Source organism: Papio anubis, chromosome 1 (genome assembly GCF_008728515.1).
Source record: "Papio anubis isolate 15944 chromosome 1, Panubis1.0, whole genome shotgun sequence".
Taxonomy (NCBI): domain Eukaryota; kingdom Metazoa; phylum Chordata; class Mammalia; order Primates; family Cercopithecidae; genus Papio; species Papio anubis.
Window position 1 is genome coordinate 38,535,075 of NC_044976.1, and position 21,217 is coordinate 38,556,291.

At 40.2% G+C, this 21,217-nt stretch overlaps 1 protein-coding gene across 1 annotated transcript in view; it reads left to right on the top strand.

Moving 5' to 3' along the window:
* ZMPSTE24 (zinc metallopeptidase STE24) overlaps nt 1–21,217 on the top strand; it is a 46,213-nt gene that overhangs the window by 11,863 nt on the left and 13,133 nt on the right. Inside the window, exons 5-7 of the mRNA XM_031667388.1 lie at nt 751–903; nt 2,706–2,847; nt 12,449–12,633. Coding sequence (XP_031523248.1) covers nt 751–903; nt 2,706–2,847; nt 12,449–12,633 — 480 coding nt within the window. The remainder of the gene's footprint in view (nt 1–750; nt 904–2,705; nt 2,848–12,448; nt 12,634–21,217) is intronic.

The following is a 21,217-nucleotide window of genomic DNA, read 5'->3' on the forward strand; positions in this document are numbered from 1 at the left end:
ATTCTAAAAGTTAGCCAGTTGTGGTGGCGTGCACCTGTAGTCCCAGCTACTTGGGAGGCTAAAGCAGAAGGATTACTTGAGCCCAGGAGGTTGAGGCTACGGTGAGCCATCATTGTGCCACTGTACACCAACCTGGGCAACAGAGCCAGACCCTGTCTCTTAAAAAAAAAAAAAAGAAATTTATGTTATAAACTCTTTTAGCACTAATGTCTGTTGTTTTTCAGCTACTGATAATCATTTGTTTGTTTGTGACAGGGTCTTGTTCTGTCGCCTAGGCTGGAGTGCAGTGGCAGGATCATGGCTCACTGTAGCCACAACCTTCCAGACTCAAGCAATCCTCCCACCTCAGCCTCCCTAGTATCTGGGACTATAGATGAATTACACTACACTAGGTTAATTTTTTTTTTTTTTTTTTTTTAATTTTTAGTGACAGGATCTCACTATGTTGCCCAGGCTGGTCTGGAACTACTGGACTCAAGCAATCTTCCCATCTAGGCCTCCCAAAGTGGTGGAATTATAGTCGTGAGCCACTGCACTCGTCCTCAGTTAATAATGTTTAAATGAATTTTCACCTGTAAGATGCAGGACATTTACTCATTGTCTTAAGCTATCTAATGTCATATAATATAGTTTCACTGCATGTTAATTTAAAAAATTGCTTTAATAATGTATCCTTTGTAGTTATTTATTAGTTATTTAAAAAGCAAAACCAGTTTCTCAGTTTCTTGTGGTAATGTTTTCTTTTTGCAGACTTTGGGGTTCTTCATGAAAGATGCAATCAAGAAATTTGTTGTGACTCAGTGTATTTTGTTGCCTGTGTCTTCACTTCTACTTTACATTATTAAAATTGGGGGTGACTATTTTTTTATTTATGCCTGGCTGTTTACATTAGTTGTGTCTCTGGTGAGTAAAATCTTTATTTCATTTTCTTTACAAAAGTTCCTTGGTGAGATTACTGTAATCTTCATTGGCATGTAAATAGTTCTTAAGAAGCAGCTGAAATATAAATAGGTGCTTATATACATTTCCCCTTTGGTTTCTGCTTTTGATTATAGAAACAGGAGTATTGATTGACCATAAATTTCCTTCTCCTTATGCTAACTCTTACAGGTCATAGAAACTAGTTGTTAGTCACTTTTAATGATTCTGTTGTCAGGCAGTTTTGGGTTGTGCATTTGTGAGTTGCCACCAGAATGACTAAGTGTGATAATTTAATGACTCCTGACTGACCTCCACTGCCTAAAATCATGGTTATTTTGAAGAGAAATGAGATTTAAGAGGGACAAGAGAAAGAAAACATATATTTAACTGGCTTTCTTCTGCTTCCCTTCCCCTGCCTTTCCCTTCCCCGTTAGACACTCTCTGCCTTCTTTGCCCCATCTACTTCCCCTTCCCCTTCTATCTTTTACGCATTCTTCTTCCTTTCCTTCTCCTTTGTCTTCCCTTGTCTCCCCAACTGTCACCTATTCCTGCCTCTCTTCTTCTCCTTTCCTTTTCCCTCTCACTCTTTTCCCCCTTCCCTCCCTCACATCTCCTATTCCTCTTCTCTTTCCATACTCTCAAGTGCTTCACAACACAAACACTGCAACACAGTCAGAATGGTCTGTTCAGGGCCAGGCACAGTGTCTTATGCCTGTAACCCCAGCACTTTGGGAAGCCAAGGTGCGAGGATTACTTAAGCCCAAGAGTTTAAGACCAGCCTAGGTAACACAGTGAGACTGTGTCTCTACAAATAATAACTTTTTAAAAACCCAAATGAAAAAGACCAGAATGGTCTGTTCAGTACACCCAGAAATTATCATCTATCAGCTCTTCAACTCCACTGATGATGAGGTTTATTTTAGTTTAGTTTAGTTTAGTTTAGTTTAGTTTAGTTTAGTTTGAGACAGGGCCTCCCTATGTTGCCCAGGCTGGAGTACAGTGGCTATTTCACAGGCATGATCATAGTGCACTACAGCCTTGAACTCCTGGGCTCAAGCAATCCTCCTGCCTCAGCCTCCCAAGTAGCTGGGACTACAGGTGTGTTATACCACGCCCCAGCTGAGGTTTATTTTAGTCTGAATTACATAATGCCCATTGTTTCATTTTCCACTGGTGGGATCAAGATCAGAAAATGGGCGGTAGTTGGATTTACAGGTATCTATTGTATGGCAAATTAAAGTAAGAGGAAAAAGAGCAGAGAAAATGCTCTAAAAATGCTTAAGGAAGTGCTTTTTCAACCACAATGTACGATTATGAACTACAGGTAATTAATTTTAGCTGATAAGCCAACCAAGTAACAGCATACAATCAAGTTCTACGAATTCTTTTTTAGGAAAGACTTCAGGTCTATTGTGATTACGCTCAAAGGCAGAACTGCGTGTTATGATTGGCTCATGAAGCATCGGAAATCCCCAAGATAGTTTTGAAAGGACTATACTTATTACCACCTAGAGATCTTAATCACTGTTAGTAGCATTATCCTCTAAAATAAAATTCATGGGTTTACTCGGTTACCAGACTACTCATTTCAATTTAATTCATCAGACAGATATTATGCTCTTACTATCTGGTACTATTTGGGCCTGGGAATACCAGAGCAAGTAAGTTCCTTGTTCTCAAGTTTGAGGTCAACATAATTGTTTTAATATAATTTAATCTGTATAATAAAGAATGGTTTTTATTTAAGAACATGTTTATATGTTGTTCTGACATTTGCTTTTCAGGTTCTTGTCACAATCTATGCTGATTATATTGCCCCTTTATTTGACAAATTCACACCTCTGCCCGAGGGAAAGCTTAAAGAAGAAATTGAAGTGATGGCGAAGAGTATTGACTTTCCTTTGACGAAGGTGTATGTTGTGGAAGGTAAGGCTACCTGGGGATAAGAAGGTTTTATTCAAGTGGTTTGTTTTATTTGATGATTTATTCTTAAAATTTTAATAAAAGAATAAATCAGTTTTTGGTTTTTTTCTTTTTAAACTTTGTTATTTAAAGGCTAGGAGTTTACCTTTTGGCTTTTTAAGATTTACAGAAATCGATAACATAGGCCAGGGGTAGAAACTGGTGGCTTGATGCCAAATCCTGCTCTTGTCTGCAGCTATGTTTGTTTGGTTTTACAGTATTGTTTTGAGTTTTTGGCCAAGGTTTTTTCACTCTCTGTTATATTATGTTATATGTTAGACTGATTTATTCACTTCTGTTATCTGCCTGGTTCTTTCAGGTAATTAAGTTGAACTCTTGAATAGTCAGATTCTGTTTAGTATTAGTTTGGAGGCTCTTAAACAAAGCCAGTGTTATTGACCTTGTCTCCTCCAACAAAATATCCAGTGTTCTGGAGGACTCACCTGAAGATTGATTACCAAAGACTACAGTACCATCGAGTACTGCAGATTCGTTATACTCTGCTTTTTTGATGATTGCTTTTGAGATTTAAGTGGTCTCTTGACTGCTACTCAAATCTTGACTTTCCATTAACACCCAGTCTATTACTTTCTTTGAGACTTTGGTAGTCAACTACCAAAGTCTCAAAGAAGCCTACGGAGATGTAGAGAGAAACTGTTGTAAGGTTCTATGACTTTGAGAATTTATAAGGTCCATATAATGAATGTAATAGTTCTGCCCCTGCCACTTGCCAGTTATGGGATCTTGGACAAGTAACTTCACCCTTCTGGGTTTCAGTTGTGTTTCCTCTAAGCTATGGTTTCACAAATGTTTTTTGTAAAGGGCTAGATAGTAAATATTTTAGGCTTTGTGGGCCACTTGTTCTCTGTTGCAACTATTCAATGCTACTATTATAGCGCAAAAGCAGTCGTAGACAATACTAAACAAATGAGCATGGCTGTGTTCCTGTAAAACTTTATGAAAATAAATGGCAGACTGGATTTGGCCTGTGAGTTGCAGTTTGCTGATCCCTGCTCTAAAATAAAATATTACCAGTGAGAAGCAGCTATGTTAGATGAAGGACTAGAAACTGAGAAGCAATCACAGGGTTAGAGGAAAATAGAGATGGTCACAACTGAAAAGAATAAATCAACAGCAACTGGAAGAACTTAGAAATTTCAGACATTTAGTGGCTCCTGAGGATATATAGCCCAACTAAAGCCACAATTGGAGTAGCTTAAAAGTCTGTGGATAAATGGTAGAAGAGTAAGCCAGTTCATACTTACTTCTTTAGCCTCTGAAATAACTACTGTTTTTTTGGGTTTTTTTTTTAAGGTAATATTAAACTAAAAATTTAATCACTAATCAGTACAACAGAATAGTCTCTAAGTGGCTTTTACTAAAGGAGCAACCTAAGTTGCTGATCCCTTAAGTTATAATCAGATAATGTGAAATAATAGCTAATGCTATTGACAGTGGAGGTAGTCAATAGAATATGTGAAATATATCAGTGCTATTTTCTTTTTATCTTTTCCCCCCCTACAACATCCAGAGTATGAGAGCTATTTTCATTTTAGATAAAATAGTCAGGGAAGGCTTTATGGAGGGTTATGACCTGAGCTGGGTGTTAATGGGAAGTCAAGATTTGAGTAGGTTGGGGGCAGCATTTCAGACATCAGGCTTCAGGGTCAAAAGGCTTGGGTTCGAATCATAGTTCTATCACAGATTACCAGTGCTGGGTTTAGTGGCTCCAGCCTGTAATCCCATCTACTGGGAAGGCTGAGGTGGGAGGTCAGAAGTTCGAGACAAACTACTTGTGTGACTTTGGACAACTTAGGTTTGCTAAACAGCAATTTACTCATCTATAATGTATGTTTTTATTGTTAACAATAGTAACAGTTCTCAAAAATATTTCGAATGAATGAATGTTGTTGCCGACAATAACAACACATATTACGTATTTGTAAATTGGTAGGGAGATTGTAGTGAAAAGCCAGGAATCTTGCTCTCAAAATATTATCAGGTAGCAAGTGCTATGCAGAGAATTAAACTAGTTTGGTCTGATAAGTTGATACTGTAGATTGGGTCATCAGATTAAGCTGAGACCTAAACGGAGGAGCTACCCACTTGACGTCAATGGGAAGATGTTCAGGGACCATAAAGAAGTCCAGTGTGGCTGCACCATAGCAGGAGAGTGTTAGGAGATGAAATCTGAGACATAGGCAAGAATCAGACTACATAGGCCTTTGTAAGTCAGGGTAAGGAGTTTGGATTTTAAGTTCAGTGGGAAGAGCCATTGGAGGCTTAGACACGAAAGTGACATGGTCTGCTTTGTATTTTTAAAATATCCTGGGCTACTGTAAGGAGAATATATGTAAAGAGAGGCAAGAGTCTAGGTAGGACATAATGGTAGCTTAGACTAGGATAATAGTAACTAATGGAGAGAAGTGGATATATTTGGGACAAGTTTTAGGGCTAGAGTTGATTGAATTTTCTAATTGATTGCATTGGGAGAATAAAGGAAAGAGTGACATCAAAGATAATGGCCTAGAACTTTTGACCTGAGCAGTTGGATATATCGTAGTTTACTGAGATGGGAAAAACTGGGAGACTAGTAGGTTTCTGGGGAATTAAGACTTCTAATGGTTATATTACATATTGAGAAACCTATTAAACATTGTATTAGAGTTCTGTAAGCAATAGAAACCAACTGTGGCTGATTTAAGCAGAAAAACTGCTTATTGAAGCAATATTTGGGCCAGGCGCGGTGGCTCATGCTTGTAATCCCAGCACTTGGGGAGGCTGAGGCGGGCGGATCACTTGAGGTCAGAAGTTCGAGACAAGCCTGGCCAACATGGTGAAACCCTGTCTCTACTAAAAAAAAAGTTAGCTGGGCGTGGTGGCGGGCGCCTGTAGTCCCAGCTACTTGGGAGGCTGAGGCAGTAGAATTGCTTGAACCCGGGAGGCAGAGGTTGCAGTGAGTCAAGATGGTGCCACTGCACTCCAGCCTGGGTGACAGAGCAAGACTCTGTCTCAAAAAAAAGAACAGTATTTGGCCAGGTGTGGTGGCTCACACCTGTAATTCCAGAACTTTGAGAAGCTGAGGCAGGTGGATTACCTGAGGTCAAGAGTTCGAGACCAGCCTGGCCAACATGGTGAAACCCTATCTCTACTAAAAATACAAAAATTAGCCGGGCATGGTGGTACACACCTGTAGTTCCAGCTACTTGGGAGGCTGAGGCAGGAGGATCGCTTGAATCTGGGAGATGGAGGTTGCAGTGAGCCGAGATCACACCACTGCACTCCAGCCTGGGCAAAAGAGTGAGACCCTGTCTCAAAAATAAAAAACAAACAAACAAAAAAACCAGAAACAATATTTGATATCTCACAAAGTCTGCGGGAAAATTAAGTTTACAAAGTTCAGAAAATGGGCTGTTACATAGGAAGGCTAGGAACGTATGATCATATTGTGGAGCCTATCTGGTGAGGACACTGCTGTGGCTACTTCAGAACACCGGATTCAGCCACTAGCACCTGCATAATTAATTCCTCACTGCTTTGCTTTTTTGTGTAATTAGCTAACTATTCAGAGTCCCTAAGGGGTGCATCTGATTGACTAAGCCAGGGCATGGGGCTAGCTGCTCGGAGTGCTGGAGAAACAAATCTCTGGTCTTTTTAGATTTCTCAAATGAGAAGCAGCCTCTCACGTGGTGTGACACTCCCTAAACTCTGAAAGGAGATTCTAATTTTGGACAGGAAAGAAGACTACACACAAGAATACAAACAACAAATAGGTCTATAGACATCACTGTGGAGATGTCAAATAGGTAGCTGTATGTATGAGTCTGGAGTTTTAGGGTGAGGTCAGCACTAAAAATACAGATTTGGAAGTATCTGGCACATAGATGGTGTTTAATGCCATCAATGAGGGCACTTACGAGAAGGGGACCAGGGTCAGAGTCAGCAGAGAAACAGCCAGGAGGGAGGATAAGGAGGAGAGGCCCTTGAGGTGGGAAGAAAACCAGAAGAAACTGGTGTCTCAAAAGCTGGGAGAAGATTGTGTTTTAAGGAGAAAGTGGTCAACTATGTTAAATGCTGCTAAGAGGTTGATTAAGAGGAAGCATTTTAAAGAAAAAATGGCAATGCCTTACATTTTTGTAGAATGTTTTGATTTTTGGAGTTCTCAAATACATTACTTCATACCTCAAGTGATATCATTAATCCATTCAGTAAATAAGCATCATTGAATATACAGTCATGCATCGCTTAATGATGGCAATATGTTCTGAGAAATGCATCATTAGGCTTTTCATTGTCATGCAAACACCAAGAGTATACTCATGCAAACCTAGATGGTATTACCTACTGCACACCTAGGTTGTATGCTATAGCCTCTTGCTTCTAGACTACAAACCTATCTAGCATGTTACTGTACTGAATACTGTAGGCAATTTTAGCATGATGATTAGCATTTGTGTATCTAAACATAGAAAAGATAGTGTGCTCTGCTACAACATTACGGTGGCTATGAGGTCACTAGGTGATAGGAATTTTTCAGCTTCATTATAATTTTGTGGGACCACTGTCCTGTATGTAGTCTGTGGACCGGGATGTTATTATGTGGTATGTGACTGTATACTACATGCCAGGCACAGCGATATAAAAAGCTTATGTTACAGTACAGGGATTCTTTTTTGTTTTTGAGATGGAGTTTTGCTCTGTTGCCCAGGCTGGAGTGCAGTGGTGCGATCTTGGCTCACTGCAAGCTCTGCCTCCCGGGTTCAGGCCATTCTCCTGCCTCAGCCTCCCGAGTAACTGGGACTACAGGCACCCACCACCACGCCCGGCTAATTTTTTGTATTTTCAGTAGAGACACGGTTTCACTGTGTCAGCCAGGATGGTCTCGATCTCCTGACCTCGTGATCTACCCGCGTCGGCCTCCCAAAGTGCTGGGATTACAGGCGTGAGCCACCGCACCTGGCCAGTACAGGGATACTTAAACTTTAGTAAGTATAAAAGTCCCTTGAGAGTTTGTTAAAAGACAGATTCCTTGAAGGGGTGGCCTGCCCCTCCACACCTGTGGGCGTTTCTCGTTAGGTGGAACAAGAGACTTGAGAAAAGAAGTGAGACACAGAGACAAAGTATAGAGAAAGAAAAAGTGGGCCCAGGGGACCGCCGCTGAGCATACAGAGGACCCATGCCAGCACCGGTCTCTGAGTTCCCTCAGTATTTATTGATTTTACCATCTTAGAAAAAGGGAAGTGGCAGGATAATAGGATCATCGTAGGGAGAAGGTCAGCAGTAAGACATATGAATAAAGATCTCTGTGACATGAATAAGTTTAAGGAAAAGTGCTGTGACTTGATATACATATGTAAACACCTCCATAAACCTTTTTAGTGCATAAAGAGCAGCATTGCCAGTAGCACGGCCCACCTTCAGCCCTAAGGCGGTTTTCTCCTTTCTCAGTAAACAGAACATACAGTCGGGTTTTACACTGAGATGTTCCATTGCCCAGGAACGGGCAGGAGACAGGTGCTTTTCTCTATCTCAACTGCCAAGAGGCCTTCTTTCCTCTTATACTAATCCTCCTCAGCACAGACCCTTCATGGGTGTCAGACTGGGGACGATCAGGTCTTTCCCTTCCCACGAGGCCATATTTCAGACTATCACATGGGGAGAAACCTTGGACAACACCTAGCTTTCCTAGGCAGAGATCCCTGGGTCCTTGAGATTAAGAGAATGGTGATGACTTTTCATAAGCATACTGCCTTCAGGCACTTGTTTAACAAAGCACACCCTGCACAGCCCCAAATCCTTTAAACCTTGAGTCACCACAGCACATGTCTCTTGCAAGGACAAGGTTGGGGGTAGGGTCACAGATTAACAGCATCTTAAATACAGAACAAAATTGAGTCTCTTATATCTACTTCTTTCTGTATAGACACAGTAACAGTCTGATCTCTTTCTTTTCCCCACAATTCCTGGGCTTCATTCCCAGAGATTCTGACTTAGTAGGTGTTTCCAGTATCTACTTCTAACAAGTACCCCTAGGTGATTTTGGTGTATTCCTTGGACCACACTTTGAGATACTTGGACTGGTGGGAGATAGTAAGACATTAATTTACTTTTGTTTGTGTGCATACAATCTGCTTACTTTCATAAATAACTTCAGATAGCATTTAAGAAATTTTTTAAATTAATTTAAAAATTTAGGATTAGGGCCAAGCATGGTAGCTCACGCCTGTAATCCTAGTACTTTGGGAGGCCGAGGTGGGCAGATCACCTGAGGTCAGGAGTTCAAGACCAGCCTGGCCAACGTGATGAAACCCCGTCTCTACTAAAAATACAAAAATTAGCTGGGTGTGGTGGCGTGTGCATGGAATCCCAGCTACCCAGGAGGCTGAGGCAAGAGAATCGCTGGAACCCGGGAGGCAGAGGCTGCAGTGAGTAGAGATCATGCCACTACCAGCCTGGGTGACAGAGTGAGACTCCATTTCAGAAAAAAAAAAAAAAAAAAAATTTAAGATCAGAAAAGACAGAAATGAGATAGAAGAATGGGACTTCAAAGGGTAACACAGACAAAATAAACAAACATGTTTGGCTCTTCCTGGCAACCAAACCGAAAAGAAATGTAATAATGCAATAAATAAATAATAGCTTCTATTTGTCAAAGTTTTACTACTAAACATACTGCCAAGTACTTTTCATTAGATATATGAGTAGATAGAAAATTCATGTTTTTTGTGAGAGACTTCAGATTCTCAAGAGAAATAAACATTTATCATTTCTTTTTTGAAAAAAGTATATAAATAATTGTAGTAGTATAGAGATAAGACAGCATACTAATTGCTTCACTTAGAATCTCTCATGTAATCCATAATCTAACCTAATAAGGTAGATAATAGCCTCGCTTCATAAATAGGAAACTAAAGCTTAAAGAAATGAAGAAAGTTTTCTAAATTTACATAACTAATACATGGCAGAGCCAAGATTTGAACCCAGAGTCTATGCTCTTAATCACTGTACTCAACTCACTGCACATTGTAGAACATTTGGAAGTCAAAGAAGTATATAAAGAAGAAAATGAAAATCAGCCATAGTTCAGGTACTGTTAAAAATGTAGGTATGGGCTGGCTGTGGTGATTCACACCTGTAATCCCAGCACTTTGGGATTCCGAGGCAGGAGAATTGCTTGAGCCCAGGAGTTAGAGACCAGCCTGGGCAACGTAGCAAGACCCTGTCTCTACAAAAAATTAGCCGGGCATGGTGGTATGTATCTGTAGTCCTAGCTACCCAGGAGGCTGAGGCAGGAGGATTGATTGAGCTCAGGAGGTCAAGGCTGCAGTGAGCCATGATTATGCCATTGCATTACAGTCTGGGCGACAGAGAGAGACCCTGTCTCAAAAGCAAAAAAGGTATGTCTTCTTCCAGTCTTTATAAAAATTGCTTTAATTATAGAAGTAGGTATGCTTATTTTAAAAGTCTTGGGGAAAAAAAGGAAACAAAAATCCATAATTCTAGAATTTAGTGATAAACATTTCAGTATTTTGGTATGTTTCCTAACAGGCATGGGCTTATGCTTTTCTATTAATATTTATTAGATCGGTGCAAAAGTAATTGCGGTTTTAGACCATGAATTTTATAACTAGGCTTAAACACATCTTTATTAATCAAAAGAGGAACCATTACAATCAACGCATTTGTGCCAACAAGAAATAAGTTTGTTTATTCCTGTAGGGTAAAACTCTGTGCTTCGGGATTTGGCAAACTTTTGGAAAGCATTTTCTGCATCCAGCTAGTTGTGGAAACGTTTTCTCTTTAAAAAGTTGTCGAGATGCTTGAAGAAGTGGTAGTCAGTTGGCAAGAGGTCAGATGAATATGGCAGATCAGGCAAAACTTCATAGCCCAATTTGTTCAACTTTTGAAGCATTGGTTTTGCGATGTGCAGTTGGGTGTTGTCTTGGAGAAGAATTGGGCCCTTTCTGTTGACCAATGCTGGTTGCAGGCATTGCAGTTTTCTCATCGATTTGCTGTGCATACTTCTCAAATGTAATGGTTTTGCCAGGATTCAGAAAGCTATAGTGGATCAGACTGGCAGCAGACCACCAAACAGTGACCATGACCGTTTTTTGGTGCAAGTTTGGATTTGGGAAGTGCTTTGGAGCTTCTTCTGGGTCCACCCACTGAGCTGGTCATCGCCCGTTGTTGTATAAAATCCATGTTTCGTCTCACATCACAGTCTGATAGAGAAATGGTTTGTTGTATAAAATAAGAGAAGACGACACTTCAAAACAATGATTTATTTTTATTTTTATTTTTGCTCAGCTGATGAGGCACCCACTTATCAGGCTTTTTCACCTTTCCAGTTTGCTTCAAATGCCAAACGACCGTAGAATGGTCGACATTGAGTTCTTCGGCAACTTCTTGTGTAGTTGTAAGGGGATCAGCTTCGATGATTGCTCTCCATTGGTCGTTGTCATCTTCTGATGGCCTACCACTACGCTCCTCATCTTCAAGGCTCTCGTCTCCTTTGCAAACTTCTTGAACCACCACCGTGCTGTACGTTCGTTAGCAGTTCCTGGGCCAAATACGTGGTTGATGTTGCGAGTTGTCTCTACTGCTTTATGACCCATTTTGAACTCAAATAAGAAAATTGCTTGAATTTGCTTTTTTTTTTTTTTTTTTTTTTGTGAGAGAGTCTCCTTCTGCTGCCCAGGCTGGCGTGCAGCGGCGACATCTCTGCTCACTGCAATCTCTGTCTCCTGGGTTCAAGCAATTTTCATACCTCAGCCCCACGTGTAGCTGGGATTACTGGCGTGCGCCACCATGCTCGGCTAATTTTTTGTATTTTTGGTAGAGACAGGGTTTCACCATGTTGGCCAGGCTGGTCACGAACTCCTGACTATAAGTGATCCGCCTGCCTCAGCCTCCCAAAGTGCTGGGATTACAGGTATGAGCCACAGTATCCGGCTGAATTTGCTTTTTGTCTAATATCATTTCCCTTATCTAAAATAAATATAAAATAAACAGCAAGTAATAAATCATTAGCAAAAAACAAAACGAGAAATGTGCATTAAAATGACATATAACATAACCATATTTAAGAATGAATTCCAATATCAAACAGCAAATTTCAACAATGCAAAAATCGCAATTACGTTTGCACCCATCTAATACATGTACACTTTTTCTTGACAATAATGGAACCTTATATATATGAAGTTTTGTATGCTTCACAATATATTGGTGAGCTTTTTCTTGTTAAAATTCTTTGGAAGTACAATTTTTTTCTGGCTGCTTAAAATTCTATTTCATAGTTTTACTATAATTGAATCATTCCATAACTGTTGGATGTTTAGGCTTTACTTATTTACTTATTGCTATAAAGCTGTGATGAGCACATTTATTGGCAAAAAACAGACACTCTCCACTTCTGGTGGTGAATTATATTGATATGGTTTTTCTTCTATTAAACAATTTAAAAATGTTAATGTCCTTTCCAGTAATTCAATTTCTAGGAGTCTCTCCAAAGGACCCCAAACTTTTTAATTATATTCCATGCTTTGAACTGTCTTTTCCTTAGGATCTAAACGCTCTTCCCACAGCAATGCTTATTTTTATGGCTTCTTCAAGAACAAGCGAATAGTTTTGTTTGACACTCTACTAGAAGAGTACTCTGTACTAAACAAAGACATCCAGGAGGATTCTGGCATGGAACCCCGCAATGAGGAAGAAGGGAACAGTGAAGAAATAAAAGCTAAAGTTAAAGTGAGTTCTTTTTTCCTAAGAGACTCTACCTTAGTTTTTATACACAGTTCCTGTGACAACTCAAAATAGCATCAGTTTCTATGCAGTGAGTGTTGAATTCAGGGAGACTATCAAATAAAAAACCATGGCTCCTTTATAGTTCTGGTATTTAGGAGAGTTTACCACTATTATTACATGCTAACTACCTTGCAAGCTTTTAAAGAATGTAGAGATTAAAATTGGAAGCTCTTATAAGAAAATTCATATGATTATAAGCTGTCTTTAAAACAGTAACTTGGGGGGGGGGGGTGTGTGTGTGTATAAAATTTCTGATGTGTTTATGATCAAAGAATTCCCACAAGCAAGATAAAGAGAAGATAAACATCTAATTTTTAGCTTTATTAAGACAGTAATTATAGGCTTTGGCAATGGAGAGACTTGGATTTGAATCCTGGTTCTGTCATTTAGTAGGTTTGTATCCTTGGATACATTATGTAATTTAGTCTGTTTTATTTGTTTAACACACATTTATGAAATGTATACTCTGTGCTGAGATACTTTGCTTGGCACTAGGTACACAAAAATCAAAAGGAATACCTTCTTCTTAAGCTTACAGTCCAAAGGGGAGCTAGTCATGCAATCACAGTACAATACGTTAATTGCTACTGTCAAGCTTTAGACTCTAGATACAGTGGGAGCACAAGAAAAGATGTTTCTCGAATCTGACCTGAGAGTCTGAGAAAGCTGCTTCTGAATCCTTTTCCTGGATAAGACTGACTGATATTGATTAGCAGAATTTAAAATATCAAGACTAAATGGGGGAGAGGGGACAATGATAAGAAACAATACAAACTGTCAGAAACAGTCATCAGTATTTGTATGTGTGATGGAATGTACCATTGCCTTTGGTGTCATACAGAGATGATTTTAGATCCCTGTTCACTCACCATCTGTGTAACTCTGTGCAAGTAAGTTAAGCTTTCATTTATCTTTTTTTTTTTTTTACGGAGTCTCACTGTGTCTCCCAGGCTGGAGTGCAGTGGCGCAATCTCGGCTCACTGCAAGCTCCGCCTCCCGGGTTCACGCCATTCTCCCGCCTCAGCCTCCCAAGTAGCTGGGACCACAGGCGCCCGCCACCGTGCCCGGCTAATTTTTTGTATTTTTAGTAGAGACGGGGTTTCACCATGTTAGCCAGGATAGTCTCGATCTCCTGACCTCGTGATCCACCCGCCTCGGCCTCCCAAAGTGCTGGGATTACAGGCTTGAGCCACCGCGCCCGGCCAAGCTTTCATTTATCTATGTATTTATTTATTTTGAGATGAGGTCTCATTATGTTTCCCAGGCTTGTCGAACTCCTGGCCTCAAGTTACCCGCCTGCCTCGGCCTCCCAAAGTGCTGGGATTATAGGCGTGTGCCACTGCACCCGGCCAAGCTTTCTAAATATTTGATTTCTTAACTGAAAGATGAGGCCAATAGGGTTTCTCAAGCTCCACACTATTTTTTGGGGACAGATAATGTTTTTGTTGTGGGAGGCATCTTGCGCATCATAGGATGTTTAGCAGCATCCCTGGTCTCTCGCCACTAGGGGCCATTTCCCCCCTACAACCTCCAAAAATTGTGACAATGTCTCAGAATATTGCCAGATGTCCCCTAAAGGTTCGGGTGGGGTCAGGTCTCCCCTGGTTGAGAAATACACGGCTAAAGATGCCTACATTTTAGGATTTTGAAGATTAAATGAAATAATATGTGTGAAATACCTTGTACTGTCTATCAAAATGTAGAGAGTACCAGAAAATGATTAGCATCTGAGCATCTGTTTTGACCCTAAAAACAGGTTCTAGTAAAGTACCTAGCCTATTATAAATATGTAGAGGAAATAAAATTCTGTGAAGGGATTAGAAGACATCTTAAGGTCATCTTATAGATAGGAAAACTGAAGTCCAGAAAGAATAACCCAGTGATAGCACTAGAGAATCATGCAAGTTTAGAAAGTTAATCTGCTTATGGTCGGGCGCTGTGGCTCATACCTGTAATCCCAGCACTTTGGAAGGCCAAAACAGGTGGACCACTTGATGTCAGGAGTTAGAGACCAGCCTAGCCCACATGGTGAAACCCCATCTCCACTAAAAATACAAAAATTAGCCGGGCATCGCGTGCCTGTCCAGAGGCTGAGGTGGGAGAATCGCTTGAACCCAGGAGGCAGAGGCTGCCGTGAGCTGAGATTGTGCCACTGCACTCCAGCCTGGGTGACAGAGTAAGACCCTGTCTCAAAAAAAAGAAAGTTAACCTGCTTAAGAGGCATCTTAAGCATTGTCTAAACCTGGTAATGTTAAGTAATGTCTAAACCTAGACATTAGCTAATGGTGCACTGATTACAAGCAAAGTACAGAGATAACAGACATTTAATGTCTATGAGAATAGTTTTCTTTGGCTACAAAAACAATTGAGTGGTCCTTTGAAGTATGTTGAATGGGATTTGACTTATTTTGCTGGCTGCTTTAGAGGCCCGCAGCTGGGTGTAGTGGCTCACACCTGTAATCCCAGCACTTTGGGAGGCTGGGGTTAGAGGATTGCTGGAGCCCAGGAGTTTGAGACCATCCTGAGCAACATGGTGAGACTTCATCTTCTCAAAAAATAAAAAAATAGCTGAGCGTGGTGATGCCCACCTGTAGTTCCAGCCACTCGGGAGGCTGAGATGGGAGAATCACTGGAGTTCAGGAGGTTAAGGCTGCAGTGAGCTGTGTTTGCTCCACTGCACTTCAATCTGGGCAACAGAGCGAGACCATGTCTTCAAAACAAACAAAAAGAGCCTGCTTTGCTTCATTGGTTAACTACAAATATTTTACTGTCTAAATACATATTACATGACAAGATACAACAGACATAGTTTTACCCTAAAGAACCTACAGTAGAGGAGACAAATAGCCTAGAGTTTAAGGCAGGGCATGGTAAATGTCATGAGTAGCAGCTGATATAGTGTGGCTTTCAGAAATGGAGATATTGATGCAGATTCTAATGGTCAGCAAGTTTCTTAGAAGTGAGGCTATTTGAAGTAGGTAGAAGTTTGACTTGGGGCTGGGGTTTTTCAGGTTGAAGGCTAGGAATAAATAGAGATAAAGTTCACAATGCCTGTTCTGAAACTAATGATTAAATGGATTCTTGTAGATGGGGATAGGAAGGTAGGCCAGGACCAGTTTTTTGAATACTTTTTCCTGAAGCCATCAAGTGATTGTTTCCAGTGGCCTGGAAAGTTTAATTTGGGTAGAGGCCAAAGCTTATTTTAGGAAGATTCAAATCTGATGGCAGAATATAGAATAGAGCAAAGATTGGAGGCAAGGAGACTTCTAGGAGTCTACTGCATTAAGATGACCAAGATAAGCGTGAGATAATGAGGGCCTGCGCCAGAATGAGAGGTCCAAGTAAGTGCAAGAGTCATAATAAAGGATGGATTGAAAGTACAGTCATGCTCCACATAATGACATTTCAGTCAATAATGGACCAAATATGCTACCATAATATTATAATACCATGTTTGTAACCATACTTGTCCTAAGGTTACATATGCTTAGATACACACTTACGCACTATTGTGTTACAGTTGCCTACAGTATTCAGTGTGGTAACATGATAGACAGGTGTTTGTGTAAGTGTACACTATGATGTTTGCACAACAAAATCACCTAACAACACACTTACCAAAACATATCCCCATCATCAAATGATGCATGACTGTACTTAGAGATTGATATTATGGGAAGTGAAGGAGAAGGTCAAAGATTGACTCAACAAGCCAGGTGCGGTGGCTCACGCCTGTAATCCCAGCACTTTGAGAGGCTGAGGCAGGTGGATCACCTGAGGTCAGGAGTTTGAGACCAGCCTGGCCAACATGGTGAAACCCCGTCTCTACTAAAAATACAAAAATTAGCCAGGCATGGTGGTGGGCACCTGTAATCCCAGCTACTTGGGAAGCTGAGGCAGGAGAATCACTTGAACTTGGGAGGCAGAGGTTGCAGTGAGCTGAGATTGTGCCATTGCACTCCAGCCTAGGCAACAAGAGTGAAACTTCGTCTCAAAAAAAAGACTCAACAGTTATTACTTTATTGCTTTTTGGCACATGTACCACTGGTGAGATCATTTTAGGTATATCAACATTTTAAATTTGATTAGTTTTATATCTATTAATGTATATTAGGGGGAAAAATGAAACTAGTGTATCAAACTCATGATTTCATACAAATGTATTGTCACTTAGGATAAGGCTAGTTTTAAAAAGTGGCTTGGTTTAAAGAAATAAGTAAATAATTACATGGAGGGTACACAGATGTGGTGGAAGTTTAGGAAGCAGATTTATTCAGCACTTGCTACTGAATGCCTACTATGTACAATGCAGTAAGGGATGCAAAGATGGTGTTAGCCTGGATGGTACAGAGAACATGAAGCTTTTCATTTTAACAGAAATTTAAAGAAAAAAACTAAAGTTACCTGAAATCCCACCCCTTAGAGATAACTAACATTTTGATGAGTGTGTCCATAATGGCTATTACATTTTAAAAGATAACTGGGAAACCTGGCTGGAATTTTACCCTTCAGAAGACAAATAGAAGAATTGAAACAACCTGTCTCAAAAGCAATTTAAGGCCAGGCACAGTGCCTCACGCCTGTAATCCCAGCGTTTTGGGAGGCCAGTGTGAGAGGATTGCTTGAGGCCAGGAGTTTGGGCAACATAGCAAGACCCCTATCTGTACAGAAAATTAAAAAATGCAAAATGTTCAAAAGCAATTTAAGAAAATAATTTTAAATATATATAAGCTGCCCTTTTGTAGAAGACAGCAAGTATTTCCCCAGTAAGTACTAGGGTTATATGAAAGTCTTCCCAGTTGATAAATATGATGGAAAGGATGCAGGCTCTGGAGAGGTGGATTTTACCCACTATTTAGTAGCAAGACATTTTAATTTCTTACCTCCTTTTCTTCATCTCTAAAATGAAGACCTTTCTTCCCATCTGCCCAACTTGGTGTTGTGAGGATCAAATGAGGTAGTGTATGAATTTTGTAAAAAGGAAAATGCTAAGAAAACTAATAGATGGGCAGTACCTATTTTTGTTCTCTTATGTGAAATTAGAGTGGGAAGAAAAGAAAATCGAGAGCTAAGAGTCTCTCATGAATAAGAAAGTCTCCTTTCTGTGGAAAGTGATCCACACTGTTTAAACTGTAATCATTCCACGTCACCATATCTTTGAGTGTGACCCTGATGCTGTTCTAAACAGCTTCCTAAATCCAGACATCAAACCAAGAGACGAGAGCATATCCTGAACAATAGAGAATTGGTTGTTTTATAAAATAATGCATAATTCATATTGGAAAGCAGGTGACTGGTGAAAACAGAAGCCTAAGGACCATGTTACTTTGTGTAAAATAAGGCTGTTAATACCTGCCTTATAGTAGTGAAGATTAATGAACTGTTTGTAAAATATCTGATACCTACAGTATCTGTACATAGGCAGTTAATAAATGGAAGCTGTTATCACTGTTATTATTAAACAAAAACATTAGCTATATTTTTGCTTATTACTAAAGTAGAAAAGTCGGCCTGGCACAGTGGCTTACCCCTGTAATCCCAGCACTTTGGGAGGCTGAGGCTGGTGGATCACCTTAGGTCAGGAGTTTGAGACCAGCCTGACCAACATGGTGAAACCCCATCTCTACTAAAATTACAAAATTAGCTGGGTGTGGTAACACATTTCTGTAGTCCTAGCTACTTGGGAGGCTGAGGCAGGAGAATCTCTTGAACCCGGGAGGCAGAGGTTGCAGTGAGCCAGGATCGTGCCATTCCACTCCAGTCTGGGCAACAAAAGTGAAAGTCTGTCTCAAAAAATAAATAAATAATAAAAGTAAAAATAAAACAGTTAGAAAACATCAATAACAAAAATAATGATCCAACAAACCATAAACATCTTACTAGATATATTTCTAGTCTTCTAAAGTATAATTTTTTTTTTTTTACCATTTTCCTTTTATTGAATATATGGATTGTTTCCAATTTTTTGCTGTTAAAAATGTTTCTGCAGTTTTTTTGTATGTAATCCTTCAGTTGTAACTCTTAATTTTCCCTTTAGAGTAGTCTATAAATTGGTGCTTTAGTTTGTTACTCCTTCATGACCATTCCCTGAAGGTACAGGTAAGTGTGTGTCTCTTAGCTCTTTAAGGAACGAGGTTAGTTATGTGATGCGTTTCTCTACTAAATGTACTGTGACCCAAACTCTAAAATTTAAATAGGAAAGAGGTAATAAATGTTAATCATGTATTGCAAATCATTATAATTTATCCCTCTTTCTCATACAAGGGACCTAGCTTCTCTATATGTGGTCATTTTCCTTTAAAAAATGAGGAACTGGTGAAAGAGGGGGAAAGTGGTAGAATATCTAGATTCCAATAAATCTTGTCTGTGTTCTCATGAGGCTGCATTTTCTCAGCTGTGAAACAAAATCTATTCCAAGTTCATCCTTTTTTTTTTTTTTTTTTTTTTTTTTTTTTTTACATAATTTGCTCTTTTCAGTAGCTGAAGCGTATTTCAAAATCTTTAGCCTGAACTTTCTGGGATATATGTTCTCTAACTGTTGCAGGGTACTGTATGTGTCCAATGGATCAAACTTGTTTATTATTTTATTCAAATATTTATATCTTTATTAATATTTTATTTGTTTGGTGTTTCCATTATTGATAGGGGTCTGTTACTATCCTTTATTATAGTAGATTTGTCAAGTTTTCTTTGCAATCTTTTTTTTTTTTTTTTTGAGACGGAGTCTTGCTCAGTCACCCAGGCTGGAGTGCGGTGGCGCGATCTTGGCTCACTGCAAGCTCTGCCTCCCGGGTTTACACCATTCTGCTGCCTCAGCCTCCCGAGTAGCTGGGACTACAGGCGCCCGCCACTATGCCCGGCTAGTTTTTTTGTATTTTTAGTAGAGACGGGGTTTCACCGTGTTAGCCAGGGTAGTCTCGATCTCCTGACCTCGTGATCCGCCCGTCTTGGCCTCCCAAAGTGCTGGGATTACAGGCGTGAGCCACTGCGCCCGGCCTTCTTTGCAAATATTACAGTTTTGAAATAATATATTCTGAGGCCAGTGTATAGTTACATGCAAATTAAAAATTAATGTATCCTCCTGGTAAAGTGAAATTTTTATGATTGTGTTGTGGCCTTCCTAAATAATCCTTTTTGCCTTTACGTTGCCTTTAAGTTGGCTGGGCACGGTGGCTCACGCCTATAATCCCAGCACTTTGGGAGGACGAGGCAGGTGGATCACCTGAGGTCGGGAGTTCGAGACCCACCTGACCAACATGGAGAAATCCCATCTCTACTAAAAATACAAAATTAGCTGGGAGTGGTAGCGCATTCCTGTAATCCTAGCTACTCAGGAGGCTGAGGTAGGAGAATCGCTTGAACCCAGGAGGCAGAGGTTGCAGTGAGCTGAGATTGTGCAATTGCACTCCAGTCTAGGCAACAAGAGCTAAATTCCGTCTCAAAAAAAAAAAAAGGTTGATTTTGTCTGATATTAATACAGGTGTCCCAGCTTTCCTTCGGCTAGTGTTTGTTAGAGGTTATCTTTTTTATTTTTTATTTTATCATTATTATTATTATTATTATTTTTGAAACGGAGTCACACTGTCGCCCGGGCTGGAATCCAATGGCGTGACCTTGACTCACTGCAACCTCCGCCTCCTGGGTTCAAGTGATTCTCCTGCCTCGGCCTCCCGAGTAGCTGGGATTACAGGTGCCCACCACCAAGCCTGGCTAATTTTTTCTATTTTTGGTAGAGATGGAGTTTCACTATGTTGGCCAGGCTGCTCTCGAGCTCCTGCCCTTTTGATCCGCCCACCTCAGCCTCCCAAAGTGCTGGGATTACAGGCATGAGTCACTGCACCCAGCCTCAGAGGTCATCTTTTTACTTAAAAAAAAAAAAAATTTAGTGATGGCCGGGCACAGTGGCTTATGCCTGTAATCCCAGCACTTTGGGAGGCTGAGGCGGGTGGATCACGAGATCAGGAGATCAAGACCATCCTGGCTAACACGGTGAAACTCCATCTGTACTAAAAATACAACAAATTAGTCAGGCATGGTGGCAGGCACCTGTAGTCCCAGCTACTCAGGAGGCTGAGGCAGGAGAATGGCGTGAACCTGAGAGGCGGAGCTTGCAGTGAGCCGAGACCGTGCCACTGCACTCCAGCCTGGGCAACAGAGTGAGACTCCGTCTCAAAAAAAAAATTTAGATAAAATTCACATAAGATTCACCATCTTAACCATTTTAAAGCGTGTAATTCAGTGGCTTATAGTATATTCAAAAAGTTGTATAACCATCACTAAACCACTATCTAATTCATCCTTTTACTTTTAACCTTGGCCTTTTATTTTCAATGTCTTTTGTATATAGCATGTTAATAGATTTTATTATGGTTGTTTTTAAAGCTATACTGACAGTTACTATCTTTTTATTGACAGATTTAGTTTATGTATGTTGTGATTACTGACATATTTGGAATTATTTCTGCCATATTATTTTATGCCCTTTGTGTCTCTTTTCTGTCCTTTCTGTTCTCCACCCTTATCTTCT